Source organism: Pseudophryne corroboree, chromosome 7 (genome assembly GCF_028390025.1).
Source record: "Pseudophryne corroboree isolate aPseCor3 chromosome 7, aPseCor3.hap2, whole genome shotgun sequence".
NCBI classification, from domain to species: domain Eukaryota; kingdom Metazoa; phylum Chordata; class Amphibia; order Anura; family Myobatrachidae; genus Pseudophryne; species Pseudophryne corroboree.
Window position 1 is genome coordinate 322,803,604 of NC_086450.1, and position 20,990 is coordinate 322,824,593.

At 47.6% G+C, this 20,990-nt stretch overlaps 1 protein-coding gene across 2 annotated transcripts in view; it reads left to right on the top strand.

The window, feature by feature from the left end:
* PARN (poly(A)-specific ribonuclease) overlaps positions 1–20,990 on the top strand; it is a 338,956-nt gene that overhangs the window by 41,759 nt on the left and 276,207 nt on the right. For both annotated transcript variants that reach the window (XM_063934320.1, XM_063934319.1), the window contains exons 3-5: positions 14,420–14,499; positions 15,794–15,861; positions 15,955–16,036. In XM_063934320.1, coding sequence (XP_063790390.1) covers positions 14,420–14,499; positions 15,794–15,861; positions 15,955–16,036 — 230 coding nt within the window. The remainder of the gene's footprint in view (positions 1–14,419; positions 14,500–15,793; positions 15,862–15,954; positions 16,037–20,990) is intronic.

The window sequence follows — 20,990 nt, forward strand, 5'->3', positions numbered from 1 at the left end:
CTCACCGGCTCCTTATCTACCCCCATTTTCAAAAACGGCGCCAAACTAGACATCACAATAATGTCATTAAGTGGGCGGAGCCTAAACGGACTATTTCGTACTAAAAAACGAGTGTTCAAACAATACAATCTTTCATAATTTAAATACAGCCCAGGTCCCCTTGGAGCATATTCAACTCACCGGATCAAGTCTCCTGACCTCAAAAAGTGTATCAGACCACATATAAAAACCTCAAGCAGCCAGCGCGCCCAGGTGGAGCGCACCAGCTACTTCCTGTATACGTGAACCGCATCACGTGGAGGCGGAAGTTTCATACCCGGAAGGTTGCCAAGCAACCACCACAGTAGACACCTAGCGCCCATCGATGATCAATTCTACAAAAAAAGCTAAATTTAAAATCCTTTTCAGACCGAGCATAACATTTAGGGTGATAGAATGTTTTCTATCACCTATCACATGAATATAGGAAACAACATCTATTATATATGACATATATCTGGGAGCGCCATGCCCAGAGGGTTACCATAGCAACCATATCGGACATCAACAATATAAGGCACTCATTAGTTGCCTGTAAAGCATTACCAATCAACAAGTATAACAAAGAGATAATCAATTATCCCAAAAGTATAATAGGGTAGCAGGAGCCGGTGAGACGTGGAGGACAACTCTTTACAATACAGACACACAATTTTTTTTTTAATATATATATATATATATATGTATGTATGTATGTATATGTATGTATGTATGTATGTATGTATGTATGTATATATATATAAAAAAAAATTATTAAGCCTATAATATTACCATATACTAAAGAGTGCATTGGTCAAAAAGATGTTCTCATCTTAAAAAAAAATTCCCAGCGGTATGGTATGGTGGAGATGTGTATTACATGCTGAGTATCTAGTCGCGCCTCAACGCGCCTGTCCATGATTAAACTCCGCAACCTAAGCTATCGCCAAGGCGTGACTAAACCTCGGTCTAGGCGCAGAAAGAGCCAAAAAAAAGAGTCCAAAAAAAAAAAAAAAAAATCTCATTAAAAAATAACAATAAATAAATATATATATTTTTTTCCTGGCTGACTTGATAGATAAAGATATTGTTATCGCGGAGTATCCAAGCACAGTGGTTGCATCAGCCCTCTGGTATCAGAGTGTGAATACTGTGATTCCTTTGATTAGCCCAATGATGATGTTAAAACATTGAAAGAACATGTTAGCAATTGATTGAAAATGAGCAAGCAGTAGCCCATTGTGGGAATGCTATAGAAAGTAGTCAGACAAAATGGGAGACTATAACATAGGCAATACTCTCCTACAATTATTGCAGGGAGCCTCAGGGACCTCCGTGATAAATTGCTTGTGTCCTCTGTATACACAAAGTCTTAGTACTATTCTTAGCTGGTCTGGCCTAACTGATCTGGCTTTAGTTGCAAACTGTGAGAGAAGTGTAGTTGGGAGATGTGTAGTTATTAGTAGTATATGGTGGGAGGTTGAGGTCCAGTTAAGAGAATTGGTTAATGGATATGGGTGGTACACTGGGGTGGGGGTACTGTGGGATTGTTAGGTTTGTACAGGATTTTTAGGGTACACTTGGTTGGTAGTGGTAAGGGATTATTAGTAGTGGACATGGGTGGTACAGTGGTGTATGTTTGTGTGGCAGGACGGACTTATTATTATTATTATTATTATTATTATTATTATTAATTTTTTTTTTTTTTTGAGTTTAAGGTTATAATCTGAAACTTTCCAGTGCTACAAATATCAGTTCCTTTAATTTCTGCAGCGGGGTACACTGTTCCACAGGGAGTACATCCAGAGGCACCAACAGGCTAAAGCTTTGACTGTCCCCAGGATGCATTGCATGGCCTCCTCTATAACCCCGCCTCCGGAACTGGAGCTCAGTTTGTAACTTGGTGCCTGCAGAGCAGGTCACTTAACAGTGGGGGCTGCGCTAGGCAGCCCTGAAAAGAGCTTTTGTTAGAAGATTCTTGAAGGGCTGCAGCACTCTTATGTCCTAGTGACCCGATACCAGGGATTGAAAAAATGGCCAGGGATTGGCCTCCCTACACAGATTATATTGTTGAGTGTGTTTTACTGTGTGTTTCAATCACATCATACCACTTTAATTCTCTGTTTGTGTCCTTTGTTTACTTTCACATAAATCAGGGGGTTATTTGCAGGTATTGTCTTTGTCTAGCTATATTGTACTGTTATGCTCTACGGCTGCATTCACTATGTCTGCCAAATACAGCTGGAAATCTGCGGACGCTTCTGCATCATGCAGTGCTTGCACCAAGGATTTACCTGAGGTGGAAGTTTTAGCTGATGGTTTGTGTACTGTGTGCCATACATCTCCCAGTCAGCCCGCAGCCCCTGTAGCCAATCAGGAGCCACCTTGGGCAGCATTCTCAAGTATGCTGAATATGCTTGTGACGCGTCTTATGCCCACTTTGGGACCTTCTGTGCCATTACAGCCACATACTGTCCCTATAGTTAATCTGTCCTGGGCGGACACTGTCTACCCATATACAACAATGAAATCAATCTTTGGTTAGACAAAAATCTACCCCACATCCCTCTGGGGTCAAAGGGTCAACTAAGCGGGACGCTTCCGCCTCACAATCCACTAATATATTTCAAATAATTCTTTTGATGAGGATTGGGAATAAACTGATCCGTCAGACACTGATATAGTTGCTTCTGACGAAGAACCTGCAACTCGGGTTGATGTTCCTGACCTAGTGGAGGCTATTAAGCTGATTCTACAAATTGATGATGAGGTAGATCCCATTACGGCGTCTTAAGAAACCTGATAAATTCAAACGTCCGAAGGTTGCTAAAGTAGTCTTACCACATTCTGACCATTTAATCGACATACGTCGGGAATACTGGTCTTCTCCAGGAAAGAAATTCTCCCTGTCGAAGAAGGTGCTAGCTCGTTATCCTATCCCTGCAGAGTTGAGTAACAAGTGGGAAAATCTGTATCAGTTTGGATGGTTGACCATGTTATGGTCGACAGTCATTAGGTCGACCACTATTGGTCGACATTGACATGGTAGACATGGAACATGGTCGACTCATGAAAGGTCAACACATGAAAAGGTCGACATGAGTTTAAAAAAAAAATTTCTTTTGTGGAACTTTTCCATACATTACTATCCACGTGGGCTACGATTGGGAATGGTAATCTGTGCAGAGCGCAGCGGTAGTGGAGCGAGGCACCTTGCCCGAAGCATGGCGAGCGAATGCGGGGCACTAATTGGGGTTCCCGGTCACTTTACGCAGAAAACAACATAAAAAAAGTAAAAAAACGCGTGTCTGCCTTGCCAATGCCGACCAATAGTGGTCGACCTAATGTCTGTCGACCATAACATGGTCGACTATTCATACCGGAAATGGGAAAATCCACCGCCGGTGGACTCATGTCGACCGTCTTGTGGTGTCGTCTACTGTGCTTGTCACCACTGTCACCTCACTGAAGGAACAGACGGATAAGTGTGTGGAGGGATGCCTGAAGTCTATTAACTCCCTTACCGGTGCTGTACATAGACCCACTATAGCAGTCTCCTGGGCCGCAAACGGAATTGAAGCATGAGTTCAGGCATTAGAGGAAGAGCTACCTCAGGATATTTCTGACACTGCCAGACAATATCTGTCTCATTACCACCGCCTCCCACTATATTCATGAGGCGTCCTCTGAGGCAGGTGTAATGGCGGGTAAGGCGTCTACTACGTCTCTACTGGCTCGCCAAATTCTGTGGTTGAGATCCTGGTCCTTCCAGCCTATACTAAACCTCAAATCATTGAACAAAATTCCGTATGGAAACTCTGCGCTCTGTTGTAGTGGCCATGGAAACCAAGGACTATATGGTATCCCTGGACGTACAGGATGCTTACCTGCATATACCTATTGCCATATCGCATCAGCAATATCTGCGGTTTGCTATTGGCAACCTACATTATCAATTCTGGGCTCTGCCATTTGGACTGACCACGGCCCCTCAGATCTTCACCAAGGTCATGGCTGTGATGACTGCCCTTCTCTGCCATCAGGGAATCTGGATCCTGCCGTATCTGGACGACTTGCTGGTCTTGGCGAACTCCCAAGATGTTCTCCTCAGTCATCTGGACAGGACTGTCCAATTGCTACAAGCCCACGGGTGTCTCATCAACTGGAAAAGGTCCTCACTGATCCCTGCTTGGAGCATGGTGCACCTGGCGGGCACTGCTGGACACACGCAGCCAAAGATTGTTTCTGTCTCTAGAGAAAGTCCTGAAACTTCAGGACAGGATCAGATACTTCCTCTTTCGCCCAAGAGTGTCGATTCACTTGGCGATGCAAGTACTAGGCCTTTTGGTGTCTGTCTGCTTCCGAAATGGTACAGTAAGCTTAGTTTCATTCCCGCCCTCTTCAGAGGTTAATCCTTCCCAAGTGGGACGGCCTGCCTCATTGGATCAGGTCTCAAATGATCTCCTTGACTCCGGAGGTTTGTCTGTCACTGAGCTGGTGGCTACAGGACCAACAGTTGAGCAGGGGCCATCCCTTCTGGTTCTCTTAACTGGGTCCTACTGACTACGGATGCAAGTCTGCGGGGTTATGGCGTGGTGCTGGAGCAACTCACTCTCCAGGGTCGGTGGAACAAGGTGGAATCGCTCCTCCTGATAAACATTCTGGAATTGCGGGCGGTGTTCAATGCTTTGACTCTTGCCCTGCCTCTGATACAGAAGGCAGATTGGCCTGTTCAAGTACAATCGGACAATGCCACCACTGTGGCATACATAAATCATCAAGGCTGCACTCAGAGAGTGTACAAAGAAGGGCAACTAAAATGGTGCATGCCCGACATCACAAAACTTACCCGGAAAGGCTAAAAGATCTTAACATGTATAGTTTGGAGAAGGGAAAGGGGGTCATGATAAAAACTTTCAAATATTCAAGGGTCTTAACAAAGTTCAGGAGGGAAACCTTCAAAGGAAAAGAAGTATTAGAACTCGAGGACATACACTGAGACTGGAGGAGGGGAGGTTCAGGGGAAATTTAAGGAAAAATTACTTAACAGAAAGGGTAGTGGATAAGTGGAATAGCCTCCCATCAGAGGTGGTAGAGGCTAAGACTGTAGAGCAATTTAAACATGCTTGGGATAGGTATATGAATATCCTTACAAAGAAGCCGCATGGCAATGATGGAAGTATCAAAAATCCTTCGTTGGGCGGAACGCCATCTGCCAGCAATATCTGCAATGTTCGTTCTCAGAGTCCTCAACTGGGAAGTGGATTTCATCAGTCTTCAGGACGTACATGCCGGAGTGTGGAGTCTTCATCCGGAAGTCTTTCAACTCCTAGTGGACAAGTGAGGCCTACCAGATGTAGACCTGATGGCGTCTCGACACAATCACAAGGTTCCGGTCTTCAGATCAGGGACAAGGGATCCTCAAGCAGCGTTCGTGGACGCACTGGCAATTCCATGGAACTTTCAGCTGCCATATGTGTTCCCTCCAGTGTCACTCCTGCCCAGGGTACTACGGAAGCTCAAGCAAGAAGCAGGAATACTACTACTTGTCGCTCCAGCATGGCCCAGATGGCATTGGTTCTCAGACCTGCAGGGTCTATCGATCGAGCGTCCTCTTGTGCTTCAACACCCAGACCACCTCGTTCATGGCCCTTGTGTCTACCTGGACCTGGCCAAACTGGCTTTGACGGCGTGGCTCGTAAAGCTTCACTCCTGAGGGCCAAATGATTCTCCGAGGCAGTTATCCAAACTATGCTGAAGGCCCACATACCGGCTTCTGCATGGATTTATTACAGAGTCTGGAATTCTTACTTCACCTAGTGTGCTGGTAAGAATTACGATTCTTACAATTTCTTAACTTCCAGACTTTTGGCTTATCTGTAACAAAGCCTAGACTTGGGCCTTCGTCTGACCTCCCTCAAGGTTCATATTTCAGCCTTGTCGGTGTGGTTTCAAAGGAAAATTGCGCCTATTCCTAATGTTAATATTTTCACTCAAGGCGTTTTACGGATTCAGCCTCCATATGTCTCTCCTGTGGCTCCATGGGATCTGTTTGTTTTGAATGCTCTACATGAGTCTCCATTTGAACCTCGTGAGTCTGTGGACCTTAAATATCTTACGCTTAAGGTCGTGTTTCTACTGGCTATTGCCTTTGCTAGGAGGGTGTCGGACTTAGGTGGTTTGTACTGTTGTCCGCCCTTTTTGATTTTACACCGTGACCGGGCAGTTCTTCGAACTCACCCTGGTTATTTGCCTAAGGTGGTGTCATCTTTCACATTAACCTAGAGATTGTGGTTCCGGCTTTTATCGCTTCTGGTATGTCCTCCAAAGAGTTGTCTTTGGATATGGTATGGGCTCTCCGTATTTACGTGGAGAGGGCTGCCTCTCTCAGGAGGGCAGATAACCCTGTTTATACTTTTTGGTTTTCACAAACGTGGCTGGCCTGCGAATAAGCAAACCTTGGCCAGATGGATTAGAATGGTGATTGCACAGGCTGGTCTTCCAGCTCCTGCTGCTATCAAAGCCCATTCTACTTGGTCTGTTGGACCTTCTTGGGCGGCCTGCCGAGGTGCGTCCACTGAACAATTGTGAAAGGCGGCTACGTGGTACTCAGTGAACACGTTCATTAGGTTTTGTGCCTTTGATACTTACGCCACCCTGGATGCTTCCCTTGGACGCCGGATTCTTGTGTCCGCTACAATGCGTCCCCTCCCATGAGGAACTGCTTTAGGATATCTCCGATGCATTCCCTGTGGAACACAGTGTAGCCCGCTGCAGAAAAGGAGATCTATGGTAGACATACATAGTTAAATGGTAGACATATCTTAGTTAAATCTGTTTCTGCGAGGTACACTGGGTTCAACAGGGCATCCTGATGCACTTATTTCTTTGGGTTTGGATGCCGCTGGTCCCTTCTCCTCCTGTCGTGAGAATGTGGTTCTATGTGACTAACATCTGCCTTCTCTTTTGCCTGCTACTGCATTGGATTGGTTAACGAAACTGAGCTCCAGTGTCCGGAGGTGGGGTTATAGAGGAGGCCAGGCAATGCATCCTGGGAACAGTCCAAGCTTTAGCCTATTGGTGACTCTGGATCAAGATCCAACTCTATACCCCCCATGTATTCCCCCGTGGAACCCAGTGTACCTCACCGAAAGAGATTTAACTATGGTAAGTCTACCATAAATCTCCTTTTTCTGCTGGATGAGCAAAGCATCATTCGACGTTACAAGCTTGATGAGTTTCTCATTCTGGCAAAATACAAGGAATCCGTATACATTGGGTGACATCGCAGGGCACTTATAGTCTGCAGGCAGCTCTAGTCTGTTATCTTCACCGTAACACATGGGTGGTCTTCAGTGTTTTATTCAGTCATCTGTCATGACTGCTCCTGATGCTTTTCTGAGGAGGAGCTGCAACTCCAGTTTACAAAGTGAACAGTTTTGTTCCATCCAGAGGTGAGGGGTGGGAAGAAATCTTTGATTTGCAACACAGGGTGTTGGTGACTGGTCCCATGGGAGGAACTAATTACCATGTAATTGTGAATCGGTTGTTAAATAATGCAGGCCTACCGGTGGTGTCCTCAATGTCTCAGGTGGGTGCATAGTCCACTTAACAGATGATCCAGCTCCAGGGCACTTGCTCTACCTAGTCTGTGTGGCGTGCTGTGTTGCTGGCTGGGCTGTGCTGTGTGGCTGGCTGGCAGTGCTGTGTGCCTGCCTGGCTGGCTGTGCTGTGCTGTGTGCCTGGCTGGCTGTGCTGTGTGCCTGGCTGGCTGGGCTGGGCTGTGTGCCTGGCTGGCTGGGCTGGGCTGTGTGCCTGGCTGGCTGGGCTGGGCTGTGTGCCTGGCTGGCTGGGCTGGGCTGTGTGCCTCTCCACCTGTCTGTCTCTGTGCTGTCTTTATCCCTCTCTTTTTTTCCTTTTTTCTCCTACTACACATGGAGAAATAAAGGGTGTCATTCCGAGTTGATCGCACGCTGCAACTTTTTGCTGTCCCTGCGATCAACTAGATGCCGCCTATAGGGGTGGGGGAGGGAGGGGGGTGGGGGTGAGTGTATTTTTGCATAGCAAGGCTGCGATCGCAGAACATGACCAGGGCAAGAGCTACTTACCCTGTGTGATGACTCCAGCGTTGATGGTCCCGGAATTGACGTCAGACATCCGCACTCCAAACGCCTGGACACGCCTGCGTTCGCCACACCACTCCCATAAAACGTCCCTCCTGTCAATCTTCTTGCGGTCGTCGCTGCGACCGCTTTCTTCGCTAGCGTTGTCGCTACCCGGTGACCGCCATCGCCTGGCAACGATGCGCCTGCGCAGTTCCGACCCAATTGCACGGCTGTGACGAAGCGCAGCATGTGATTGGGTTGGAATGACCCCCACAGTTTTTAATGTCAACTGCAAAGTTCTCCAAGGCTATTTTTCAAAGCTTTAGAGGGTTATAGGAGTATGGTCTACATTAACTCGATAGAGTGTAGGGTAGCAACGTCTGGTGGTCACGATATCCAAGAGTGGAGGGAAGCTCAAAAGGTGGTGGCCTCTTTAATGGAAATATGAATGATTTGGAGGCCATAATTGAACTTTGCTTAAACGCCCCCCCATATCATTGTCCACTTGGGTCTGTAACATTGTCAGAATTATCGGATTCCACCTTCCCATGCAAAACTGTGTCATGTAAATGACAAGACTCCTTAATTTGCCTTCTATATTTCTCTATCGTCCTAGTGGATGCTGGGGTTCCTGAAAGGACCATGGGGAATAGCGGCTCCGCAGGAGACAGGGCACAAAAGTAAAGCTTTCCGATCAGGTGGTGTGCACTAGCTCCTCCCCCTATGACCCTCCTCCAAGCCAGTTAGATTTTTGTGCCCGGCCGAGAAGGGTGCAATCTAGGTGGCTCTCCTAAAGAGCTGCTTAGAGAAAGTTTAGCTTAGGTTTTTTATTTTACAGTGAGTCCTGCTGGCAACAGGATCACTGCAACGAGGGACTTAGGGGAGAAGAAGTGAACTCACCTGCGTGCAGGATGGATTGGCTTCTTGGCTACTGGACATCAGCTCCAGAGGGACGATCACAGGTACAGCCTGGATGGTCACCGGAGCCTCGCCGCCGGCCCCCTTGCAGATGCTGAAACATGAAGAGGTCCAGAATCGGCGGCAGAAGACTCCTCAGTCTTCTAAAGGTAGCGCACAGCACTGCAGCTGTGCGCCATTTTCCTCTCAGCACACTTCACACGGCAGTCACTGAGGGTGCAGGGCGCTGGGAGGGGAGCGCCCTGGGAGGCAAATGAAAACCTATTTGGCTAAAAAATACCTCACATATAGCCTCCGGGAGCTATATGGAGATATTTAACCCCTGCCAGAATACACTAAAGAGCGGGAGACGAGCCCGCCGGAAAAGGGGCGGGGCCTATCTCCTCAGCACACAGCGCCATTTTCCTTACACAGCTCCGCTGGTCAGGACGGCTCCCAGGTCTCTCCCCTGCACTGCACTACAGAAACAGGGTAAAACAAGAGAGGGGGGCAAAATAGTGGCAAAAATTATATTATAAAAGCAGCTATACAGGGAGCACTTATTATAAGGCTATCCCTGTCATATATAGCGCTTTGGTGTGTGCTGGCAAACTCTCCCTCTGTCTCCCCAAAGGGCTAGTGGGGTCCTGTCTTCGTTAAGAGCATTCCCTGTGTGTCTGCTGTGTGTCGGTACGTGTGTGTCGACATGTATGAGGACGATATTGGTGTGGAGGCGGAGCAATTGCCAAATATGGGGATGTCACCTCCTAGGGGGTCGACACCAGAATGGATGCCTTTATTATGGAATTACGGGATAGTGTCAACACGCTAAAGCAGTCGTTTGACGACATGAGACGGCCGGACAATCAATTAGTGCCTGTCCAGGCGCCTCAAACACCGTCAGGGGCTGTAAAACGCCCTTTGCCTCAGTCGGTCGACACAGACCCAGACACAGGCACTGATTCCAGTGGCGACGGTGACGAATCAACCGTATTTTCCAGTAGGGCCACACGTTATATGATTTTGGCAATGAAGGAGGCGTTACATTTAGCTGATACTACAGGTACCACTAAACAGGGTATTATGTGGGGTGTGAAAAAACTACCTATAGTTTTTCCTGAATCAGAAGAACTAAATGATGTATGTGATGAAGCGTGGGTTGCCCCCGATAAAAAGATGCTAATTTCAAAGAAGTTATTAGCTTTATACCCTTTCCCGTCAGAGGTTAGGGCGCGCTGGGAAACACCTCCTAGGGTGGACAAGGCGCTCACACGCTTATCTAAACAAGTGGCGTTACCCTCTCCTGAGACGGCCGCACTTAAAGATCCAGCAGATAGGAGGATGGAAAATATCCAAAAAAGTATATACACACATACAGGTGTTATACTACGACCAGCTATAGCGACAGCCTGGATGTGCAGTGCTGGAGTAGCTTGGTCAGAGTCCCTGATTGAAAATATTGATACCCTGGATAGGGACAATGTTTTACTGTCTTTAGAGCAAATAAAGGATGCATTTCTTTATATGCGTGATGCACAGAGGGATATCTGCACACTGGCATCACGGGTAAGTGCTATGTCCATTTCGGCCAGAAGAAGTTTATGGACGCGACAGTGGTCAGGCGATGCGGACTCAAAACGGCATATGGAAGTTTTGCCGTATAAAGGGGAGGAGTTATTTGGAGTCGGTCTATCAGATTTGGTGGCCACGGCTACAGCCGGGAAATCCACCTTTTTACCTCAAGCTACTCCCCAACAGAAAAAGACACCGACTTTTCAACCGCAGCCATTTCGTTCCTTTAAAAACAAGAGAGCAAAGGGATATTCATATCTGCCACGAGGCAGAGGAAGGGGGAAGAGACACCAACAGGCAGCTCCTTCCCAGGAACAGAAGCCCTCCCCCGCTTCTACAAAAGCCTCAGCATGACGCTGGGGCTTCTCAAGCGGACTCGGGGGCGGTGGGCGGTCGTCTCAAGAATTTCAGCGCGCAGTGGGCTCACTCGCAGGTAGATCCCTGGATCCTGCAGATAATATCTCAGGGGTACAGGTTGGAACTAGAGACAGATCCGCCTCGCCGTTTCCTGAAGTCTGCTTTACCAACGTCCCCCTCCGAAAGGGAGACGGTTTTGGAAGCCATTCACAAGCTGTACTCTCAGCAGGTGATAGTCAAGGTACCTCTTCTACAACAGGGAAAGGGGTATTATTCCACTCTATTTGTGGTACCGAAGCCGGACGGCTCGGTAAGACCTATTCTAAATCTGAAGTCCTTGAACCTGTACATAAAGAAGTTCAAGTTCAAAATGGAGTCACTCAGAGCAGTGATAGCGAACCTGGAAGAAGGGGACTTTATGGTGTCCTTGGACATCAAGGATGCGTACCTCCACGTTCCAATTTACCCCTCACACCAGGGGTACCTCAGGTTCGTTGTACAAAACTGTCACTATCAGTTTCAGACGCTGCCGTTCGGATTGTCCACGGCACCTCGGGTCTTTACAAAGGTAATGGCCGAGATGATGATTCTTCTTCGAAGAAAAGGCGTATTAATTATCCCATACTTGGACGATCTCCTAATAAGGGCAAGGTCCAGAGAACAGCTAGAGAGGGGATTAGCACTGTCTCAAGAAGTGCTAAAACAGCACGGCTGGATTCTGAATATTCCAAAATCCCAGTTAATGCCGACAACTCGTCTGCTGTTCCTAGGGATGATTCTGGACACTGTTCAGAAAAAGGTTTTTCTCCCGGAGGAAAAAGCCAAGGAGTTATCCGAGCTTGTCAGGAACCTCCTAAAACCAGGAAAGGTGTCTGTACATCAATGCACAAGAGTCCTGGGAAAAATGGTGGCTTCTTACGAAGCAATTCCATTCGGCAGATTCCATGCACGAATTTTCCAGAGGGATCTGTTGGACAAATGGTCAGGGTCGCATCTTCAGATGCACCAGCGGATAACCCTGTCTCCAAGGACAAGGGTATCTCTTCTGTGGTGGTTGCAGAGTGCTCATCTATTGGAGGGCCGCAGATTCGGCATACAGGATTGGATCCTGGTGACCACGGACGCCAGCCTGAGAGGCTGGGGAGCAGTCACACAAGGAAGAAACTTCCAGGGAGTGTGGACGAGCCTGGAAACGTCTCTTCACATAAACATTCTGGAACTAAGAGCAATCTACAATGCTCTAAGCCAGGCAGAACCTCTGCTTCAAGGAAAACCGGTGTTGATCCAGTCGGACAACATCACGGCAGTCGCCCATGTAAACAGACAGGGCGGCACAAGAAGCAGGAGTGCAATGGCAGAAGCTGCAAGGATTCTTCGCTGGGCAGAGAATCATGTGATAGCACTGTCAGCAGTGTTCATCCCGGGAGTGGACAACTGGGAAGCAGACTTCCTCAGCAGACACGACCTTCACCCGGGAGAGTGGGGACTTCATCCGGAAGTCTTCCACATGCTGGTAACCCGTTGGGAAAGACCAATGGTGGACATGATGGCGTCTCGCCTCAACAAAAAACTGGACAGGTATTGCGCCAGGTCAAGAGATCCGCAGGCAATAGCTGTGGACGCGCTGGTAACGCCTTGGGTGTACCAGTCGGTGTATGCGTTTCCTCCTCTGCCTCTCATACCAAAAGTATTGAGAATTATACGGCAAAGAGGCGTAAGAACGATACTAGTGGTTCCGGATTGGCCAAGAAGGACTTGGTACCCGGAACTTCAAGAGATGATCACGGAAGATCCGTGGCCTCTACCTCTAAGGAGGGACTTGCTTCAGCAGGGTCCCTGTCTGTTTCAAGACTTACCGCGGCTGCGTTTGACGGCATGGCGGTTGAACGCCGGATCCTAAAGGAAAAAGGCATGCCGGAAGAAGTCATTCCTACTTTGATTAAAGCAAGGAAGGAAGTAACCGTGCAACACTATCACCGCATTTGGCGAAGATATGTTGCGTGGTGCGAGGATCGGAGTGCTCCGACGGAGGAATTTCAACTGGGTCGATTCCTACATTTCCTGCAATCAGGATTGTCTATGGGTCTCAAATTGGGATCTATTAAGGTTCAAATTTCGGCCCTGTCGATTTTCTTTCAAAAAGAATTGGCTTCAGTTCCTGAAGTCCAGACTTTTGTTAAGGGAGTGCTGCATATACAGCCTCCTGTGGTGCCTCCAGTGGCACCGTGGGATCTCAATGTGGTTTTGGAATTTCTAAAATCTCATTGGTTTGAACCACTAAAAAAGGTGGAATTAAAATATCTCACATGGAAAGTGACCATGTTACTAGCCCTGGCTTCGGCCAGGAGAGTGTCAGAACTGGCAGCTTTATCTTACAAAAGCCCATATCTGATTTTCCATTCGGACAGGGCAGAACTGCGGACTCGTCCGCATTTTCTCCCTAAGGTGGTGTCAGCATTTCATCTGAACCAGCCTATTGTAGTGCCTGCGGCTACAAGTGACTTGGAGGACTCCAAGTTACTGGACGTTGTCAGAGCATTAAAAATATATATTGCAAGGACAGCTGGAGTCAGAAAATCTGACTCGTTGTTTATATTGTATGCACCCAACAAGATGGGTGCTCCTGCGTCTAAGCAGACGATTGCTCGTTGGATCTGTAGCACAATCCAACTTGCACATTCTGTGGCAGGCCTGCCACAGCCTAAATCTGTAAAGGCCCACTCCACAAGGAAGGTGGGCTCATCTTGGGCGGCTGCCCGAGGGGTCTCGGCATTACAACTTTGCCGAGCAGCTACGTGGTCAGGGGAGAACACGTTTGTAAAATTTTACAAATTTGATACTCTGGCTAAGGAGGACCTGGAGTTCTCTCATTCGGTGCTGCAGAGTCATCCGCACTCTCCCGCCCGTTTGGGAGCTTTGGTATAATCCCCATGGTCCTTTCAGGAACCCCAGCATCCACTAGGACGATAGAGAAAATAAGAATTTACTTACCGATAATTCTATTTCTCGGAGTCCGTAGTGGATGCTGGGCGCCCATCCCAAGTGCGGATTATCTGCAATAATTGTACATAGTTATTGTTAACTAATTCGGGTTATTGTTTAGGAAGCCATCTTTCAGAGGCTCCTCTGTTATCATACTGTTAACTGGATTTGATCACAAGTTGTACGGTGTGATTGGTGTGGCTGGTATGAGTCTTACCCGGGATTCAAAATTCCTCCCTTATTGTGTACGCTCGTCCGGGCACAGTACCTAACTGGCTTGGAGGAGGGTCATAGGGGGAGGAGCTAGTGCACACCACCTGATCGGAAAGCTTTACTTTTGTGCCCTGTCTCCTGCGGAGCCGCTATTCCCCATGGTCCTTTCAGGAACCCCAGCATCCACTACGGACTCCGAGAAATAGAATTATCGGTAAGTAAATTCTTATTTTTTCTATCCTGAATTTAATTGACTTGTTTTGTCTGTGTTCCAGGAATTAGTGATGGCCCATCTGTTAGCACTTTAACAAATGGCTTTGATACACCAGAAGAAAGGTATCAGAAATTGAAAAAGGTATGTATAAAGTTTAAAGTGAAAATAGTCTACTTTATTGAACGCTATAAACTTTAGAGAATGTTTTTTGTAATACTATTTATAAGGCTCTCCTCCTATCTAGTAAATATGATTGACTTGTAGCAAGAGTCTGAATTTGAATTTAATGCTAATCAGTTACTCCCATTTTTTTGGAGAAATTAAGTTAGTTCTTTTTGTACTGCTGAAGAGAGCCACTAAACGATAAGAAAGACCCTCTCTACATGTTTGTTTTCACGTAAGCCCTTAGTTTGTCTAGCTTGCTTGTCCCTGATTTATGTATGTTCCGTTTTGGTGATTTGGTGCTTTAAAGAAAAGACAATAATGCAAATGAGTGCAAACATGTGATTGCAACTTTACTAGACCTATTATAGGATAACCAAACGTAACCATTTTCCATTATGTAGGGCCATATATAGGTGGTTGAGTAAATAGAGAACTAAGGCTGGGGCCACACTGGACGGGACCCGCTTGGCCCCAGAATGCCGCAGAACAGGATACGGCAAGTACTACGATGGGATTTCAATAGAACTCAGTAAGGCACCGCCGCACTGTGTCAACACATACATTTGAATGTATGTGTTCAGCTTGAAATCCCGTTGTCCTGTCATCCGGATCCGGCTGCTGCGGCATGGCCGCATATGTGTGGGCGGCCGGATAGAAGTCCTTCTGGCCAAGCTGAACGGGACCCCCTGCCTGCCTGCTATATTTGTGGAGTACTTCATATTATATATGTTCAGAGACCTATGACACTTAGTCCTGTGTAGTTGGTACTCGTGCAACTGTTCTAATTGTACTACTGATTAAGAACTGCTGTTATAGATCAATGCAGCAGGATTTTCAGTCCATACCAAGGGTCGATTGAAATAAGGTCTATGGCTTTTACCAGGAGGTATTGGCTTTTACCAGGAGGTATTGGATGTTGAGATGGCAGAGTTTTACAGCATTTCTATAAAGAATTAGTAAAATATCTAGGAGATTACGGAGCCGTAGTATATGGGGTTTCTCCTTTTGTGCATCACTGTTAAATAAATGGCACAAATACTGGTATCTGCACTTGCCCAAGTGCCGTAAGTCAGTAATGTCAGTCAGTTATGTCCAGATCTGTGGTATCAAGACCCAGTGCGTAATCTTAAATTATTCCCGATTTGCCTGTAATCAAAGTGCAGCGTCCTGTTAATGTTGAAACTGATATAGTAAAAATGTTTCACTTACTGTAGTTTAAAGGATGTAGAAAATTTTCTTACAAAATCCCCCCCTTTTTTTTTCTTTTCAGCACTCTATGGACTTTTTACTGTTTCAGTTTGGCCTGTGCACTTTTAAATATGAACATACAGAAGCCAGGTATGTTGCTTTTTGCTAATTTCTCCTGTCATGCCTTAATCTCTGTGCTGTTTACAGACTTTTTTTTTTTTTCTCTCCCCCTTCCCCCTACAGGTATATGACGAAATCCTTTAATTTTTATATTTTTCCAAAGCCATTTAACAGAAATTCACAGGACAAGAAGTTTGTTTGTCAGGTATGTACACTATATTTCTCTAACGTCCTAGAGGATGCTGGGACTCCTTAAGGACCATGGGGAATAGACGGGCTCCGCAGGAGACATGGGCACTTTAAGAAAGACTTTAGACTCTGGGTGTGCACTGGCTCCTCCCTCTATGCCCCTCCTCCAGACCTCAGTTTTTAGACTGTGCCCAGAAGAGATGGGTGCACTGCAGGGAGCTCTCCTGAGTTTCCTGCTAAGAAAGCATATTTGTTAGGTTTTTTTCTTATTTTCAGGGAGCACTGCTGGCACCAGACTCCCTGCGTCGAGGGACTGAGGAGAGAGGAGTAGACCTACTTAAATGATAGGCTATGCTTCTCGGCTACTGGACACCATTAGCTCCAGAGGGAGTGGAACACAGGTTCGTCCTGGGCGTTCATCCCAGAGCCGCGCTGCCGTTCTCCTCACAGAGCCGGAAGAAAAGAAGAAAGAAGACTGAGGCGGCAGAAGCCTTTCGGGTGCTTCACTGAGGTAACGCACAGCACTGCAGCTGTGCGCCATTGCTCCCATACACCTCACACACTCCAGTCACTGTAAGGGTGCAGGGCGCAGGGGGGGTGCCCTGGGCAGCAATGAATACCTCTCCTATGGCAAAATGACCTATATACATGTACAGGTGGGCACTGTACATGTATATAAAAGAGCCCCCGCCATGTTTTACAAAGTTTGAGCGGGACAGAAGCCCGCCGCCGAGGGGGCTGGGCTTCTCCCTCAGCACTCACCAGCGCCATTTTCTCTCCACAGCACCGCTGAGAGGAAGCTCTCCGGACTCTCCCCTGCTTGACACACGGTGAAAGAGGGTTTTAAAGTAGAGGGGGGGGCACATAATTGGCGATTATACATTACAGCAGCGCTACTGGGTAAACATTCTGTGTTTTTCTCCGGGGTCATATAGCGCTGGGGTGTGTGCTGGCATACTGTCTCTCTGTCTCTCCAAAGGGCCTAAAGGGGAACCGGTCTTCAGAAAAGAGTTTCCCTGTGTGTGTGGAGTGTGTCGGTACGCGTGTGTCGACATGTTTGACGATGAAGGCTCGCCTAAGGAGGAGGGGGAGTGCATGAATGTCAGGTCGCCGTCGGACTGGATGGATATGTGGAATGTCTTGAATGCTAATGTAAATTTATTGCATTAGTGATTAGACAAGACTGAGGCTAGGGATCAGTCAGGTAGTCAGACCATGCCTGTCCCAGTGGCACCGGGACCTTCTGGGTCTCAGAAACGCACATTATCCGAGATCACTGACACAGATACCGACACGGATTCAGATTCCAGTGTCGACTATGAGGATGCAAAATTACAGCCAAAAGTGGCTAAAGGTATTCGTTACATGATCATTGCTATTAAAGAGGTTTTGCATATTACTGAGGAACCCCCTGTCCCTGACACGAGGGTACACATGTATAAAGAGAAAAAGCCTGAGATCACCTTTCCGTCCTCATTTGAGCTAAGCGAATTGTGCGAAAAGGCTTGGGAATCTCCAGACAGGAGACTAAAAGTTTCCAAAAGGATTCTTATGGCGTATCCCTTCCCACAAAAGGACAGGATACGATGGGAATCTTCGCCTAAAGTAGACAAGGCGTTGACACGATTATCCAAGAAGGTGGCACTGCCTTCCCAGGATACTGCTACCCTCAAGGATCCTGCGGATCGTAAGCAGGAAGTTACCATGAAGTACATTTACACACATTCTGGTACTATTGTTAGGCCGGCTATGGCATCGGCCTGGGTTTGTAGTGCTATCGCAGCATGGACAGATTCCTTGTCTATGGAGATTGAGACCCTAGATAAGGATACCATTCTAATGACCCTAGAGCATATCAAGGATGCTGCGTTATATATGAGGGATGCTCAAAGAGACATTTGTTTACTAAGCTCCAGAATAAATGCTATGTCTATTTCTGCTAGGCGACTCTCTTGTGGACCCGACAGTGGACGGGGGATGCCGACTCAAAGCGGCATATGGAGTCGTTGCCTTACAAGGGGGAGGATTTGTTTGGAGAAGGCCTCTCGGACCTTGTCTCTACTGCTACGGCTGGTAAATCGAATTTTTTACCTTTTGTTCCCGCAGAACATACTAAGAAGGCACCTCATTACCAAATGCAGTCCTTTCGTTCAAATAAAAGCAAAAATGTACGGGGATCGTCCTTTCTTGCCAGAGGTAAAGGCAAGGGAAAAAACCTGCACACGGCTAGCTCCCAGGAGCAGAAGTCCTCCCCTACGTCTGCAAAATCCACCGCATGACGCTGAGGCTTCCCTGGGGGGGTCAGCTCAAGTGGGGGCACGTCTGGGTTCACTCACAGGTGGATTCCTGGGCAATAGAGATTGTTTCTCAGGGATACAGGCTGGAATTTGAAGAGATGCCTCCTCGCCGGTTTTTCAAATCGGCTCTGCCAGCTTCTCCGTCAGAAAGGGAGTTAGTGTTAACTGCAATTCACTAATTGTATCTGCAACAGGTGATAGTCAAGGTTCCTCTTCTCCAGCAAGGAAAGGGGTATTACTCAACCCTGTTTGTGGTTCCGAAACCGGACGGTTCGGTCAGACCCATTTTGAATCTGAAATCCCTGAACCTGTACTTGAAAAAGTTCAAGTTCAAGATGGAATCGCTCAGAGCGGTCATCGCCAGCCTGGAGGGGGGGGGGATTGGATGGTTTCCCTGGACATAAAGGATGCTTACCTTCATGTTCCGATTTTTCTTCCTCACCAGGTGTTCCTGAGATTTGCGGTACAGGACTGTCATTTTCAGACGTTGCCGTTTGGGCTTTCCACGGCCCCGAGAATTTTCACCAAGGTAATGGCGGAAATGATGGTGCTCCTGCGCAAGCAGGGTGTCACAATTATCCCATACTTGGACGATCTCCTCATAAAGGCGAGATCTCGAGAGAAGTTACTGGACAGCGTGTCACTGTCTGTGAGGACGTTGCAACAGCACGGCTGGATTCTCAATATTCCGAAGTCCCAGCTGGTTCCTACAACGCGTCTGACCTTTTTGGGCCTGATTCTGGACACAACAGAAAAAGGTTTTTCTTCCGATGGAAAAGGCTCAGGAGCTCATAGCTCTGGTCAGGAACCTATTAAAGCCAAAAAAGGTTTCAGTGCTTCACTGCACACGTGTCCTGGGGAAGATGGTGGCATCGTACGAGGCCATCCCCTTCGGCAGGTTCCATGCGAGGACTTTTCAATGGGACCTACTGGACAAATGGTTCGGGTCTCATTTACAAATGCATCAAAGGATCACCCTGTCTCCCAAAGCCAGGATATCTCTCCTGTGGTGGCTGCACAGTGCTCACCTCCTGGAAGGCCGCAGGTTTGGAATTCAGGACTGGATCCTGGTGACCACGGACGCAAGCCTCCGAGGTTGGGGAGCAGTCACACTGGGAAGAAATTTCCAAGGTCTCTGGTCAACTCTAGAGACTTGTCTCCACATCAACGTCCTGGAGTTGAGGGCCATATACAACGGCCTACGTCAAGCGGAGGCATTACTTCGGGACAAACCGGTTCTGATTCAGTCGGACAATGCCACAGCAGTGGCTCATGTAAACCGCCAAGGCGGCACAAGGAGCAGAGTTTCCATGGCAGAAGCAACCAGGATTCTTCGCTGGGCGGAGAATCATGTAAGCGCACTGTCGGCAGTGTTCATCCCGGGGGTGGACAATGCGAAGCGGACTTCCTCAGCAGACACGACCTGCATCCGGGAGAGTGGGGACTTCATCACAAAGTCTTCGCACAGATCGCGGGTCGGTGGGGACTGCCTCAGATAGACATGATGGCGTCCCATCTCAACAAAAAGCTAAAGCGATATTGCGCCAGGTCAAGAGACCCTCAGGCGGTAGCTGTAGACGCTCTGGTGACACCATGGGTGTTCAGATCGGTCTATGTGTTCCCTCCTTTGCCTCTCATACCCAAGGTGTTGAGAATAATAAGGCAAAGAAGAGTGAGAACAATCCTCATTGTTCCAGATTGGCCACGAAGGACTTGGTATCCGGATCTGCAAGAGTTGCTCACAGAAGATCTGTGGCCTCTTCCTCTAAGGCAGGACCTACTGCAACAGGTGCCTTGTCTGTTCCCAGACTTACCGCGGCTGCGTTTGACGGCATGGCGGTTGAATGCCGGATCCTAGCGGAAAAAGGTATTCCGGAGGAGGTCATTCCTACCCTGATTAAGGCTAGGAAGGACGTGACATCGAAACATTATCACCGCATATGGCAAAAATATGTTTCTTGGTGTGAGGCCAGGACTGCTCCTACGGAGGAGTTCCATTTGGGCCGTTTACTTCACTTCCTTCAAACAGGAGTGAATTTGGGCCTAAAATTAGGATCCATAAAGGTTCAAATTTCGGCCTTGTCCATTTTCTTTCAAAAAGAATTGGCTTCTCTTCCTGAAGTACAGACATTTGTGAAGGGAGTGCTGCATATTCAGCCTCCTTTTATACCTCCGGTGGCGCCTTGGGATTTTAAAGTGGTATTAAGTTTCCTCAAGTCACCTTGGTTTGAACCACTCAAAACAGTGGAGTTGAAATATCTCACTTGGAAGGTGGTCATGTTGTTGGCCTTAGCTTCTGCAAGGCGTGTTTCGGAATTAGCGGCTTTGTCATATAAAAGTCCCTATCTGGTTTTTCACGTGGATAGGGCAGAATTGTGAGCTCGTCCTCAATTCCTGCCTAAAGTGGTCTCATCTTTTCATATGAACCAACCTATTGTCGTGCCTGTGGCTACGCGAGACTTGGAGGATTCCGAGTCACTTGATGTGGTCAGGGCTTTGAAGATTTATGTGGCCATAACAGCTAGGGTCAGGAAGACAGAGGCGCTGTTTGTCCTGTATGCAGCCAATAAGGTTGGCGCACCTGCATCAAAGCAGACTATTGCTCGCTGGATCTGTAACGCGATTCAGCAAGCACATTCTTCGGCAGGATTGCCATTGCCAAAATCGGTTAAG